We start from the raw sequence: 13,540 nt of genomic DNA, 5'->3' as shown, positions 1-13,540 counted from the left end.
ACATATCGATTCATAGATCTCTGGACGTAAATAATAATCTATCTAGCTTTGAAAGAGAGAACTATCGACAGAGTATCGGATGATCTCTTATAATACTTGGAAGATTATAATACATGGCAAATCTTTTGATATGATAATTATTTTATAAGAGGAAAAATTATCCAAGTTGTAACCAGTTTTTATACGAGCTAAAATCTGAGCTCCGCTCGGTGAAGAAAAATTAATTAAAACTTTACTGCACGATAATTTGCTAATTTTATAACTTGTTCATTTGCCGATGAGATATTTCTAATTTTGATTAAACATGTATTCACATAAATTTAATGACAAAACCTTAGGAAATATAATTAGAAATATTATAATTTTGCTTTTTAGAGAAATGTCAAGAGATCTCGTGCTTGATTGATATTAATATTTAGAAATGTAATTACCAAATGGGCCACGAAGTGAGCTTTATGAAATCTAATTAGCGATGAAATCTAAAATATTAAAATGATTTTTACGTGACATGATCGTATGATGTTTCCTCTGCCTTTTTCATTCTTTTCTTAGGAACGTTTAAAAATTGATTACTTTTCGGGATTTCAATTTGAGCACATATTTAATCAACCGATTAATTTCGGCATCAAAACCGAAACAGAACGGTGGCAGTGCAAATGCGACGTAGGATACCGAGGGTCCTTTTGATAGGAACGGCGCTCTGACAGCCGGTATACCCGTTAATGGTCAAACAACGTGGCACGGGATTCAAGTGCTATGATTATGCCACCAGAGCGTACACAAATTGACAGGCATAATTGGTTTAATTTCTGCATGGCGTCCAGCCCGTGGAACGCGGCCGTTCGGAATTGTCTGGAAGGACGCTAATACCTTAAAGCCACCCGTCGCTATCAGTGCACTTCAGCGCGTAAATAGTCCCCGCAAAGATGACAAAATTTCGTCACATATTATTCTACGTTTAGTATTAATAATTAATTAATGCTCCTCATCGACTCTAATAATCGTGCAATTAAACGGGTGAATAAAGCTTCTTCGTGCGAAATTATACGAATATTTTATACAATAAATTAAAATGATCAATAGAGAACAATAGAGAATAGTAATAATTTCCACGTAATTATTTATCATGTTTGTACGCATTGTTTACGTATTGTTATGTCGTTGTATTCATACATTTTGCGGTAACAATGGATTTTAGGAACTGTCCCTCCAATCCGTTAATTTTTCAGCTTCGTCATTAAGTTTACAGCGAAACTCTTTTTAGGGGAATGTGGCTGCGGTCACGAGCGCGTACTAAACGTATGGTGGAATAAAGGGAAATCCGAAATGGTAGCGCGTATATTCATTTAATTATTCTGTGCGGAGCTTTAACCAGTCGAGAGGCCCTAGCGCGCGTTTCCGTAATTGTAGTGGTCGTTTATAGTTGAACGACCCTCGTCGCGTCGCGATTGTGTGTTGTCACGAGCGCCTCCTTTACTTCCGGTTTGTGCTAAAAGGTCACTGGGCGCTGCGCCGGGGCTGGAGGGAGAGTGCGGTACTCTCGGCTCTTTTTTTTCACACGTTAAGCCCTCCATCGTCCCTGCCATCGTGACTCTCAGCGGGACGCCGCATTTCGACGTCTACTTGAACATCATTAAAATTTTACAACGGCCCCTGTGTTGCATGTACATATATCAAAAGCGGACCTTTCTAACTCCGACGAAATAAATTAATAATCGCAATATTGATCCGACTTAATTGGATCACGGAATGATGTAACGTGCTACGAACGCTTGCTCCGCGCGTAGTTTCGGGAACTTATTAATTAATTTTGTGTTTATATACCGCATTATTATTATGCGCGCGTATACGATGCGGTAATATTTTTTATTTTGTCCATGCAGATCCGCGAGCACACGAACAAAAAATAAATATGTATATATATTGATTTGACATTATTTGTTAAAATCTCCGCTGTTCGACACGTGATAATTGACTTAATTGAAACGGAAACTGCCGATAAGCGTTGCATACTGACTAGCAGCCGCATTGTCGCGAGTACTATTCATACAATATCTGAAACGATGAAATATTATAAAAAACGTTTTTCTTCATGACGCCGTTGACGCGGCTGACGTGAAAATGCGGCGGTCAAAAGTCCTGGACAAACAAAGATAGACGATAATTCGCGCGTTGCAAAGAAAGGTTTTTTTTACACGCCGTTCTCCGCGAGGGCGGGAGAGAGGAGGGTTAACCGTATTAACGACGCTAAAACGTAATTAGCAATAATTTGAAAGTATAATCGCCGCATTCAATTAACCGCCGACGCGATATAACGGGCGTATCCGTAGAGCGACGTAACGCTCGGACGGTAATGGAGTACTTGGCGGTTTTTCAAGCAAAATGACGCAAGACGCATCTACATATGAATAGTAGGAATTCTCAGACGTATACGTATACACACGCATCTACATATTAATGCACGCGTATCCCCGGCGTGTATTGTCACGTCCCTGTGCCCGTATAGGCATTGGTGTCTGTGCAGCCGGCACTCGTGGGTTAATATAGAGCCGCCGCGCCGGGTGGAGGGGTCGGTGGTAAGGGGGTGGCAGCGCGGCATTACAGCTGTATATCTATCACAGTAGAATAGCGCATTGTGCCAGAAATCGTGATGGTATGCCCATAGGCCGCAAGAACGCCATAAGCGCACCCCCTAATGCGTGAATTATCCTTGATGCACGTCCTCGCGAATCTGAGAAAAAGACTCGAGTAACGACACAACGTCGAGATTGCAACGGGAGCGGTGATTTGGCGCCGAGCACTAGAAACCGTCCGTTTGTCGCATCGTTTTACCTTAGGTATATTTTCCAACTTGAATCAAAGACTATCGCAATTAACGAATATACGAGACACATCGAAGTTATCGATGTGACGGAAAATCAAGAATCTTTCGGTTATACGTGTTAAAAATGATCGAAATTTAAAAACTAAAGTCTTCTTCAAATTTATTTTTTTTCCTAATCAACAACAAAAAATGTTGGCCCCGAATGTCCGAATTTTAACCAATAGGTGAATTGTGCTTAAATTTTACACAGATACTCAAACGTAATACAACTAGAATATTTTATGAAATTTTTATATTTTTAGTAATGTTTTACCAAAGAGATATAAGAGACACGTACATCTTTAAAGTACAAACAAAGTATGGACGAAAAGATAACGAATACGTAAAAAAAAAACAAATTAATATTATTATTATTTAATCCGCCTATTAAAAGTTGCGATTATTTTATTTATGATGTGTGTGTCCTGGCTGTTTTCTGACGGACGATCCATTCATCTTCGTTAATAAAAAATTGATTTTCACAAACGAGTAAGTACAGAGGGAAAATCAAACTTCAGAGAGATTCTCAAACGTTTCGACACTCATTTGCTTTGATATGATTTCGATGCTCTTTGGTTCGACGAATATTGGATTTTTCAATTATGACGACAACACGACATGCTATCCTTATTAAGCCCATCGGAGCACATTTTAATCTACCCGTTTTATTAGCTACGGTTTATTTGCTTACGGCTAATCGTTTATTACGTTCTGTTGCACGTACTGCAGGATTAAATTGTACATAATATGAAGCTTAAATCTTCTATAATTATAATTACGATTCGGAGAATCGAAGCAAAAAATTGAAAGTCGACAAGTCCACTTTAGTTCCGACCTTTGATTTTATTAAACGGATTATATTTTGCATGTATCAACATCCCGTTTCGAAATATTGTTTTAATTACGATGCGTTTGCAAATCTTACAATCTTGATTTTTTATTTTCATTATCTGGTGTTCTCGCGTCCCTATTTTTAACTCAATATTGGGGAGAAAAAATTGACTCTAAATTTGATAGAGATATTTTATAACTGTTCAGCGAGTGTACCTCGTATAAACCTTGCCTATCTCGAGGTGCCGATTTTTCAGTTTAGTACGTTCATCCCCTCGTGATTGCACTCGCTGATTTCACACTTGATGCACCCAACGAATGAACCGCGCATATCGAATATTCATATCGGCCGTGACTCGCAGAGCGTTATCACACCTGCTCCGAAAGTAGAGGCATGGCGCTGAAAGAACGCGTATAACGCTATGAATACGAGAGTATATCAATTAAGAAAGAAATAGATTTATCCTTTTACCCTTATGATTTGATTTTAGTATAGATCTGACTTTAGCAGAGAATTTTTCTTCCGTTGTTATTTTTCGCGTGAATATGCGATAAAACGTTAAAACAGAAAGGCTTATACACATGTTCGATGTAGTTAATACGTAAACTGGTTGCTTACGGAAACGAAGGCGATGGGGGATACTGTTTGTAATCAGATCCGGACAAAGTTTGCATACGAGACAATTTCGTGTGTCCAGTCGGGTGGCTTGCAATGCAACGGCAAGATAGCCTCGTAGGTCCAGGCCAATAGGTTAACTAGTGTCGTCGGATCAGTCGCAATTACTGCTTGCCGCCGCGCCGCGCACCGTGCCCGTGTGCATAATATCGTCTCGAATTGTTGCAACGTATATTAAGACTAACATTGCAATGCAATATTGTTTACAAAACGTATAACTTTTTAAAAACATAGATTTGTCTAATTGTTTTTTCACTTAAATTCATTTTAAGCATTTATAATTTTTTAACGCTCTTTTATTTCTTTTTTTTAATAATTATAAACTAAAACATGTTATAAATATATATAAAATAATAATTTTCAAACGTTATAAATTGAAAGCCCAAGTTTTTAAAAATGTTTAGTTACGTGACATATTTAATTAGTAAATTTACAACTTGCGTCTGAATCACTCTCTGATTCTCGCGCAAATGTTTACGAGTTAATTATGTAAGTCAAAAGAGTAATTTTCCTATGCATGCATATAAATACAGTATGATAAATATTATTTTTACTACAAATTGCGTTAGTTATTAATTACGAAGCTACAGAATATTCTTATGAGTAGATATCGCAAGCGTACTTCGCGACACCTTGCCCTTAATGAAACGGGTACACAGAGTATTTTTCATTAGTCCGAGATAACTCCCCGACGACAATTAACTCCAGATGCGCATAAAAATAATCTTCACCGAGACTGTCGTCGGGTAGCGCTTAAATAGAGGATAATGCGTTTACCGAATGCGCGGCTGTGTTTGCGGGCTCGTCGCAGTCTTCGTAGAGGGTGGTGATTATGCTCTAGTGGCGGGCAAAGTGGCGGGTAAAGCACAAGGAGGCGGTCGTGAAGGAGGCATCGGACCAGGATGAGAGGCAGAGTGCAGAAGATACGTCGAGATCGGATGGTACACGTGAAGCGAAGGTGCTCAGATGTAGAGAGGGCCAGCTCGGCACTTCGCGGGTTACCCGCGGTGAATTCCGAATTTCCAGGGCGTAGCAAATTTCAGAAAACTCGGCTATATACCGCCTTGGCTCGGTCGTCAAGTAGGATTTTGCTCGCCCGTGACAACGAATTTCGGGATCGCCGCGCAGCTAAGAGCCGCAGAATTTTATCCCAGCTCGAGATAATGGAAGGGCGAAAGGAAGTACACCGTATTTCTGAATAAAAGTTTGCGTATGAAAAATGTGAAAAAAATATCTGTGAAATATTTTTATTTGCCATACAGACTATTTTCTTGCTTTTTGTAACAAATACTTATCACGCGAAAATTATGTAACAATTGTATTATCAATAAGAAAAAGACGGTAGGAAAGGGACTTAAAATATGAAAGATATTCTTAATATGGCGCTTTATAATACTCAGAGAGTAAGATTGTTACAATCTATATCAGCAATAATATAATGAGCGCAATGAAAGCTGATTTGTGCACAGAGAATGCTTTTTAATGACAATTTTTCTGTCTGCAGTTTGCCATGTTGACTAGCCGTACATAAGATAATCTGGAGGAAAAAAGCTATCAGGAAAAAATCCTATTATTAAAATTACTTGTGTTAAAAATATTCGACTATTGACTTCAACAAAATCGATTTAATTATAAATATATGTCACTTATAAACCAGACCCGTAATTACAAGTCTTTAAATTTATAAGGAGATGTTTTAATAAGAAATAGCTAAAAGCATTGATTCTTTATATTTTGAATAAGTGTTTATTTAAAAAAAGTTTTTAAATAGCATACATAAATACTTACGATTATATTTTATCACTTAGAATGTCGGTAAAAATTGTGAATAAATGCGTACCTGATTTTTCTTTAAAATCAGTCATAGATAATCTCTTGAAATATATTCGTGCATTAAATTTCATGAAGTTAGAATGAACTCTCCACAGACTGCTGTTTTCGTACCTAACTTCCACTTCTGTTTACCCGCGATAAATATTGAAACTCCAAGTTTGCATGCAAAAACCGTCAATCAAACGTCGAAATAAGTCGCTTTGCTGATTCACATAATTTCTTCTTTCTCAAGTTTCTCGTCGGAAGTTGCGTTGAACGAACTTTGCTTCCACTTTCATTATTATATTTATTTTTATCTCGAAGATTTAAATTAAGATAACAGGTATACGGCAAATCAAAATAAGAATTTATTCGACACATACAAACCGCATGAATATCAAATAGGTAGAAGAAAATGGAATACATTTCGATAGTAAGTACTATTTTTTTTACCACTATCATAGATCATTTTTATATAGAAAAATCAATTTGCACATCTGACACAATATTATCTGACACAATATTATAAGTCTATAAATATTAGTACACGTTTTATGTATAAGAGAATTAAGTATATTATTCATATTTTAAATTATTCGTTTAATATTGAATTAAATGCTCACAATCATAACAATTTACAATCTAGTTTTACTCTTCAATTTTTAAAGTGCATTAAATTAAACACACTCTTCGTAATTTCATTTTCGCCATGTCGATATTATATCAATAAATTATCATCTGTCGTCGTTTCAGTAATTGAAATTGAATTTCAAAAAGTATAAAATTTTTTGACTACGTGATGACGAGAAAAAGAGAGAGAGAGAGAGAGAGATATTTTTTCTTCGATAAACGAAGAAGCTACCAAGAGAAAAATATCCTACTAAAAGGCAGAAACGATGAGAAGACGCTGTACTAAAGAAAGAGGAGCGGTCGAGACGGGAGAAAATTTCATGAAAATGAGAAGGAAGAGAGAATCTTTCCTATTCCTAGTAGTACGAGTCGTACTTTGATCAGACGCAGTGGATTTACACTCCCAGCAATCCTCCTCTTTCCTTCTCACACTATCTTTTTCTTTCTCTTGTGTCTCACGCCGCTCTCTTATCCCTCTACCTCTTCTTCTTCATATCTTTACCCTCATCTGTCGCGTTACAGCAGCATACTCCGACGTTTTTGAAACAGAATTCGTCGCGCGGTGCGGACATTTTAGATGCCCTTAGGCACAACCGGAAGTGCCGTGGCAATGCCATTACTTGCAGAAAGAAATAGACATACGGATACAACGGAAAGAGGACAGGATGGTGGAAACAAAGGGGAAACTACGAGAAAAAGAGAGAGAATGAGGGGGTGGGGCAGAAAGAAGGACGGGAGGAAATACTGCAAAGAAAAGCGATCGCGGCGAAATCCTTTTCTTCGCGAGAAAGACACGTACATGTCGTCGGTGTCTTTTCCGCGCCTTATCCAGCATACAAAACTTATAGCAGGTGACATTCGCGGGAAATGAGACACGAAACGAGATGTATGTCCCAAAAACAAGATACATTTTACGAGCGACTTGGTTTCCATTTCTCTATAAACTGAACGCTCTTCTGTGTACACGCGACGATAGATCCGTCTTTGCGACTTACCTGTGTACACTGCACTCTTATTCATGCAGGGTTCTTTTTTTTTTAACAATGAATTGCGTAGCACATCCTTATTTTAGAGATAGTAGTCGTAGGAAAAAGAACATTTGTTGTATTGTAACAATAACATATATTTGGTGTATTTTTATGCATGAGAACACGAAGGCAAAGGCGAAATGTTAAAGGCGAGATATGATCAGGTATCGAAGGAAACTTTATTCTCGCAAAAGTTCAATATTTCTACAAAAAGTGCTGCAAAAAGCACATACTATGAGAGAATATTTCCGTTTACTAAAAACGAAGATTCTGACATAAGAAGGCGCACAAAAATGTCAAAGGAAAAGTGCATCCACATATGGTATGCGCTTAAGAATCTTGGTGCCTCTGAAGATTTATATACTAGCGTAAGAATGTGATTTAATAGGTATGTGTTCGATAAATATTCTCGGAATATTTATTCAGGGCATAAAAGACGGGAGCCGAATATATCTCGAACGCGCAGATCATATTCTGGAATCTCTTATCGATTTCTTCAATTTTTAACAATATTCAGCGTATACATATAAGGCTAAAAATTTATGAAGGCAATTTATAAATGACGTAAACAACTTTATGTCATTGGCTTTGGTATTTTTAGAAATACGTTAACGTTCACGATTTTTAACACTTTCTATAAAGTATTTTTATCTGTATCGGTATTTTAGTTATATTAAATAGGTTACATAAAAAAATTAACTTTCTTTGTTAAGTATTTTTATCCGTTACCTGTATTTTGCGTGAGGTCACATAAAATATTTACTTAATATTTAATACATCGAGGGTTTATCGTTTAATTAGCTGTAGCTAAGGTCGGCAACGGTCGGCCAGAAACGTGATTGTAGTGAGTCGATCTCGAGGGGAGATAGAAGCATGGGGAAACGCGAGGGAACGACGTAGTGCGAGGCGTCGTCGGGCACGAAATGTTCTGGAATCTAAACTCTAAACTCGAGAATTTGTTCGTGCGGGGACGGAATTTGTCGGCGTGATCGCGTTGCGGGAGATACGATTATGCCCGCGGCACGATTCCACCGGGAAGTAATTTCTTTGTGGTTTTCTCTGTTGCAGATACAAGTCTACGGTTTTAACGCCGAACTGTATCACAACATGAGCGAGGCGCAGCATAAAAGTCAGGGGCTGGTGGCGATCTCGTTAATGGTGCAGGTGAGTGAATTTTCCATCGGGGATATACCCGACAAAAGTTTCGTTCATTTTTCAAATTGTTTAAGTCCGTAAAAGTTCTGGCGCGTTAACTTCCACGCTATAAATTTTTGCAGTCGTTTAATCCCATACATCATTAATAAAAACGTAATTAAATCGCGCAAATATTAACTTTGCTGCATTCAGTAAAATCGAGAATACACGCAGTGGTTCTGAAGGAATAAATAAAATGTAAATCGTGATTTTATAATATTAATTTTAAAATTTTGATATAAGAGTTTTTTTGAAAGATAAAGAATTAGGGCTTAAAAATCATTAATATTTTTTATTAAATAACTATTTTTATTTATCTACATAAATTCATAAGAAATTTGTTGAAATATACATTGAATTCTGCGTTTAAGATGCAATGAAGTCGACAGTTGACAAGAGACATATAACTTCAATTTATATCATACTTATTAATGTAAACAACTTAAAAACATATATCCAAATTTATACTTACATGATTTATCGCTTTCTAACTAAACCCTACGTTTAGTTAGACGTGCGAACGAACCGCATAAATTGATAATTATGTTGGTTGTTAACACCTTTGCCGCTTTCCAACCCCCATCCCTCAGCCACCGTGTTATGGCGAAGCTGTTTCTAACAGGGCGCATATCGCGATACTAACTTTCTCGACTTTGGACCGTACTTAGCTTCCCCTTACAAATGCATTTGGCGTATCAGAGATTACGGTAGTTAGCACGTGACAGACACTATGTAGCCTCGCTAATAACGCTTGTCTTGAAACAAATAAATGGCTAATATTCGATTATTGTTGATTCTTTCGTGAATTTTTCTGCGGTAATTTTTGTCGGAATAATGCAATTAGATGAATAGCTAGAAAAATAATTTGGTATACTTTGATAAATTTCATCGAGAATAATGCGTTGAAAGATGCAACAAATGTTTTCGACGCGAGTAAAATAACTTTAGAGAAATTCGCGTGTAAAATGTTACTCTCAAAGTACGCGCGCGCGTGTGCACAACAGGTAGAAGTTTCCCAAACGGGCATTAATTACATCACGGCGAGGGCGAACATTACCCGTTATTTTTTCAAGCTGTGAACTCCCCGGCAGCCCTTACATTTCCAACTAACAATATCATTATTATGGCATAATCATTTCGGTCAGAAGCTGCGAGCAAACACGCGGTAAGTTTTCCACGACGCGCGGGCGTTTAACACAGAAATAAATTCCAAAGTTTTGAGAGGGACCTTCTGGCCGGTTAAAGTTGTGTCGCGGCCTTTCCTTAACCCTTGTTCGTTTCTCTCTTTCATGTCCTTTCCTTACCTCGTCGGTTTATTCCTTCTCATTTCTCTTGTTATTAAATTCCAAATTGTTTGTACTTGTAAACGAGATCATCCTCTTTAATAGACAATCGCGATGTGGTTGCACCGCTAGCCTTCTATTTGAAAATAAGTTTGATTATTACTAATAGTAAAAGTAATGCAGTTGACAGAAGTGAAAATTACTGACATTGCGTTTCTTTCACCAGTAAAACCAGTAGACAATCCCAAATAGTCCAAAACGTCATAAAAATTTTCAGGTTTTAAATTGCAGACATTTCAACGTTACCGCAAGCTTGTAGTAACGTTGCAGAAATCTTTTGTAACTTCCATATAATATTACAATGTTTCCATGTAAGGTTTATGTAATGTTTCTTTAATCTTTCAATGCTGGCTTATGATTCTAATCTTTACTTTTTGTAACAAATGTTATATTAAGGATTAATATTATTAATATATGGATTTTCTTATTTTAAACTCTTCCCCTTCTTTTTTCCTTTCTTCTCTTTAGCTTCATATTTTTTAAAAACTTCTTTCTTCCTTCTCTTTTTATTTTCATTATTTTATTTTTTTTCTTTTTTATATCCAACGTTTTATAATATCTATCCGTCTAAATCTCTCTAAAAGTCGTTGCGGTCTCTCACGCAGCGAGAGACTCCGCCCAAAGCGCGCGTGCACACTGGTTAAAGCCGCGCCACTCGGGTCGTTGACCGCACGTGGTCTCGTCAGACAAACGCACGTGCGCGTCGTCGGCCGAGGAGAGTGGGGAGGCGGCCCAGACGGTCGAGGAGAGTGGGGGAGGCGGCCCAGGCAGCGCGCACGTGCGCTCGTCTGACGAGACCACGTGCGGTCAACGACCCGAGTGGCGGGGCTTTAATTGGCGTGCACGCGCGCTTTGAGTAAGCGGAGTCTCTCTTTCTCTGCGCGAGACTATCGCAACGATTTTTTGAGAGATCTTGCATCGCACTGCATAACAAATTCCCGTAACTCGTTTGCAGGGTAATTAAGAAATTAAAAGTTCAATAATAAAGTTAATAGTTTTTAACTTAACTTAATTTGGTTAATTTTAAATAATTTAATTTTTAACTTTAACTAGTTATTTTTGGAGAGAGAGAAAGAGAGAGAGAGAGAGAGAACACGTGAACTTTAATTTATTAATTTTTTACCAAAGTAACGTTGAAATGTCCGCAATTTTAAACCTGAAAATCTTTATGACGTTTTGGTCTATTTAAGATCGTCTACTGGTTTTATTGGTGGAAGAAACAAAACGCAACGCCCGCCAATAATTTTCACTTTTGCCAATTGCATTATTTTTACTTGTAATAACCAAATCCATTTTCGGACAAACTATATATCAAAGCATAAAAATTGACAAATTAACAAGTTGTAAATTATAATTTAATGGAATTTTGGCTGATTGATCTTCATTTATTAAAACGCATTGTTTTCTGAAATTTTAAATGTTGCAAATTGTAAAACATAATTTTTATCGAAATGTAACAATGACGAATTGTCTTAGGATTACGTTTTAATACGTTAATAACAAATTTATGATGGGTACAGCTAAAATAGCCGATACGTATAACGAAACACGATACAAAATGTAATGTAATGTAAATGTAATTTGAAAATTATATTACAGAATTTATATATGTTTGTGTGTGTGTGTGTGTGTGTGTGTGTGTGTGTGTGTATCTGTATGTATATATATTATAGATATTCATACATATACACGAATATCTGTAATACAATTTTCAAATTACATTTACAATTTTGTATCGCATTTCAGTTCACGCGTCTCTCATACATATTGTACTCCTTACAATAATTGAATTTGCTATTATATTTTTCTCTTTGTAGCAACAATATCGATTACACAAAATGTATGTGTGTGCGTAAAGAATAAATCAGATAGTTTCGATGCTGGCGATCAAAGCGGATGCGATTTTAGTATCATACGGAAAATAATGAACCCGTTTTCCCCTCGTATTTTTCTTTTCAAATAACGGAATTATTATCGTGGACCAATTATTTTGCTTCAACGCTCGTGGACAACCGATGGTTTTTTCTCGATAGCTTCTTCCAAATTATCTACAAACGAAATTTGCAATCTTCAATGGAAATTATACAATATCTTCTCCTTTCTATTTTTTACTGAAAGAAATATACTCCATTAGTCCGTTTTTACATTGTTTGTATAAATATTATAAAGCATAATAAATTTGCTCTAATCTGATATTTAAATTTCTTACTTTTATAACATATTGTCGCGAGAGTGGAAACGGAAGAAATTTTTTTTATTTAATTCGTACAGCCAAATTAATAATTCAAATATAAATTGTGAGGGAGAAAAATTTTGAAAAAGATAGAAATTTTAAGAGAATAAAATTTTTTTTATCAATGGGCTTTTATGAAATGTTATCCCGCTGAATAAATAGAATTAGACATGAAACTATGTGTTTATTAAATATATGCACATATATACGTGTTTTTCGTTTGTAATAAAAACCACGAGTAGAGTGACGAGTTTTCAGCTGTTATTCAAACAGCAATGAAGAAACGCGAGCGAGCTTGTTCCCACATTTTCTGCCGGTGAAAAGCGGAATATTTTTCACGTATAATAATCTAAAATGGAAGAGATTATCGTCACGTGATGCATTTCTCTCTTCCCTCTCTCCCTTTCCCTGAAAAGGGTGCGATATAAAACATGCAATAACTACTACCGACCTGAACTGTATTTACCTCCGAAATAACTTTGAAACTTTCAACGACGACCCTCTGTCTTCTCCGCCACTTGCTCACACCTTCTTTTAGCGAGCCCTTTTCTGCCTTCTTTAGCAACTTAACCCTCAAAACCACAGCCCTTTACGTGGCAACGTAACGAAGACGATGAAATGAGAGAGAGAGAGAGAGAGAGAGAGAGAGAGAGAGAGAGAGAGAGAGAGAAGGGGAGTAGAGAAGAGAAGGAGAAAGATAGAAAAAGAGATGCTACAATGTATACATTACAGCGACTATGCGTTATAATGACGCACTTTGACTCCCCTCTTGCAGTCGTCGACAAATGAGAGCAACTTCTGAATATTTTTAAGAGGATGTTTACGAGCGTTCTAAGACGACGACGACGATGGTCGTAAGACGATGAAAAGGGTTCGTCGACGCGATAATACCGAACATAATAGCGCTTTTTCCGCTAGAATTTACAGCCG

At 36.9% G+C, this 13,540-nt stretch overlaps 1 protein-coding gene across 2 annotated transcripts in view; it reads left to right on the top strand.

Annotated features, from left to right (window-relative positions):
• Positions 1-13,540, top strand: part of LOC105205752 (carbonic anhydrase-related protein 10) — a 135,100-nt gene that overhangs the window by 100,865 nt on the left and 20,695 nt on the right. For both annotated transcript variants that reach the window (XM_011175251.3, XM_011175253.3), the window contains exon 5: positions 8,909-9,004. In XM_011175251.3, coding sequence (XP_011173553.1) covers positions 8,909-9,004 — 96 coding nt within the window. The remainder of the gene's footprint in view (positions 1-8,908; positions 9,005-13,540) is intronic.

The sequence above is a fragment of the Solenopsis invicta genome, chromosome 5, assembly GCF_016802725.1.
Source record: "Solenopsis invicta isolate M01_SB chromosome 5, UNIL_Sinv_3.0, whole genome shotgun sequence".
NCBI lineage: Eukaryota > Metazoa > Arthropoda > Insecta > Hymenoptera > Formicidae > Solenopsis > Solenopsis invicta.
The sequence above is the reverse complement of the archived record's forward strand: the minus strand, read 5'-3'. Positions and strand labels throughout refer to the sequence as shown.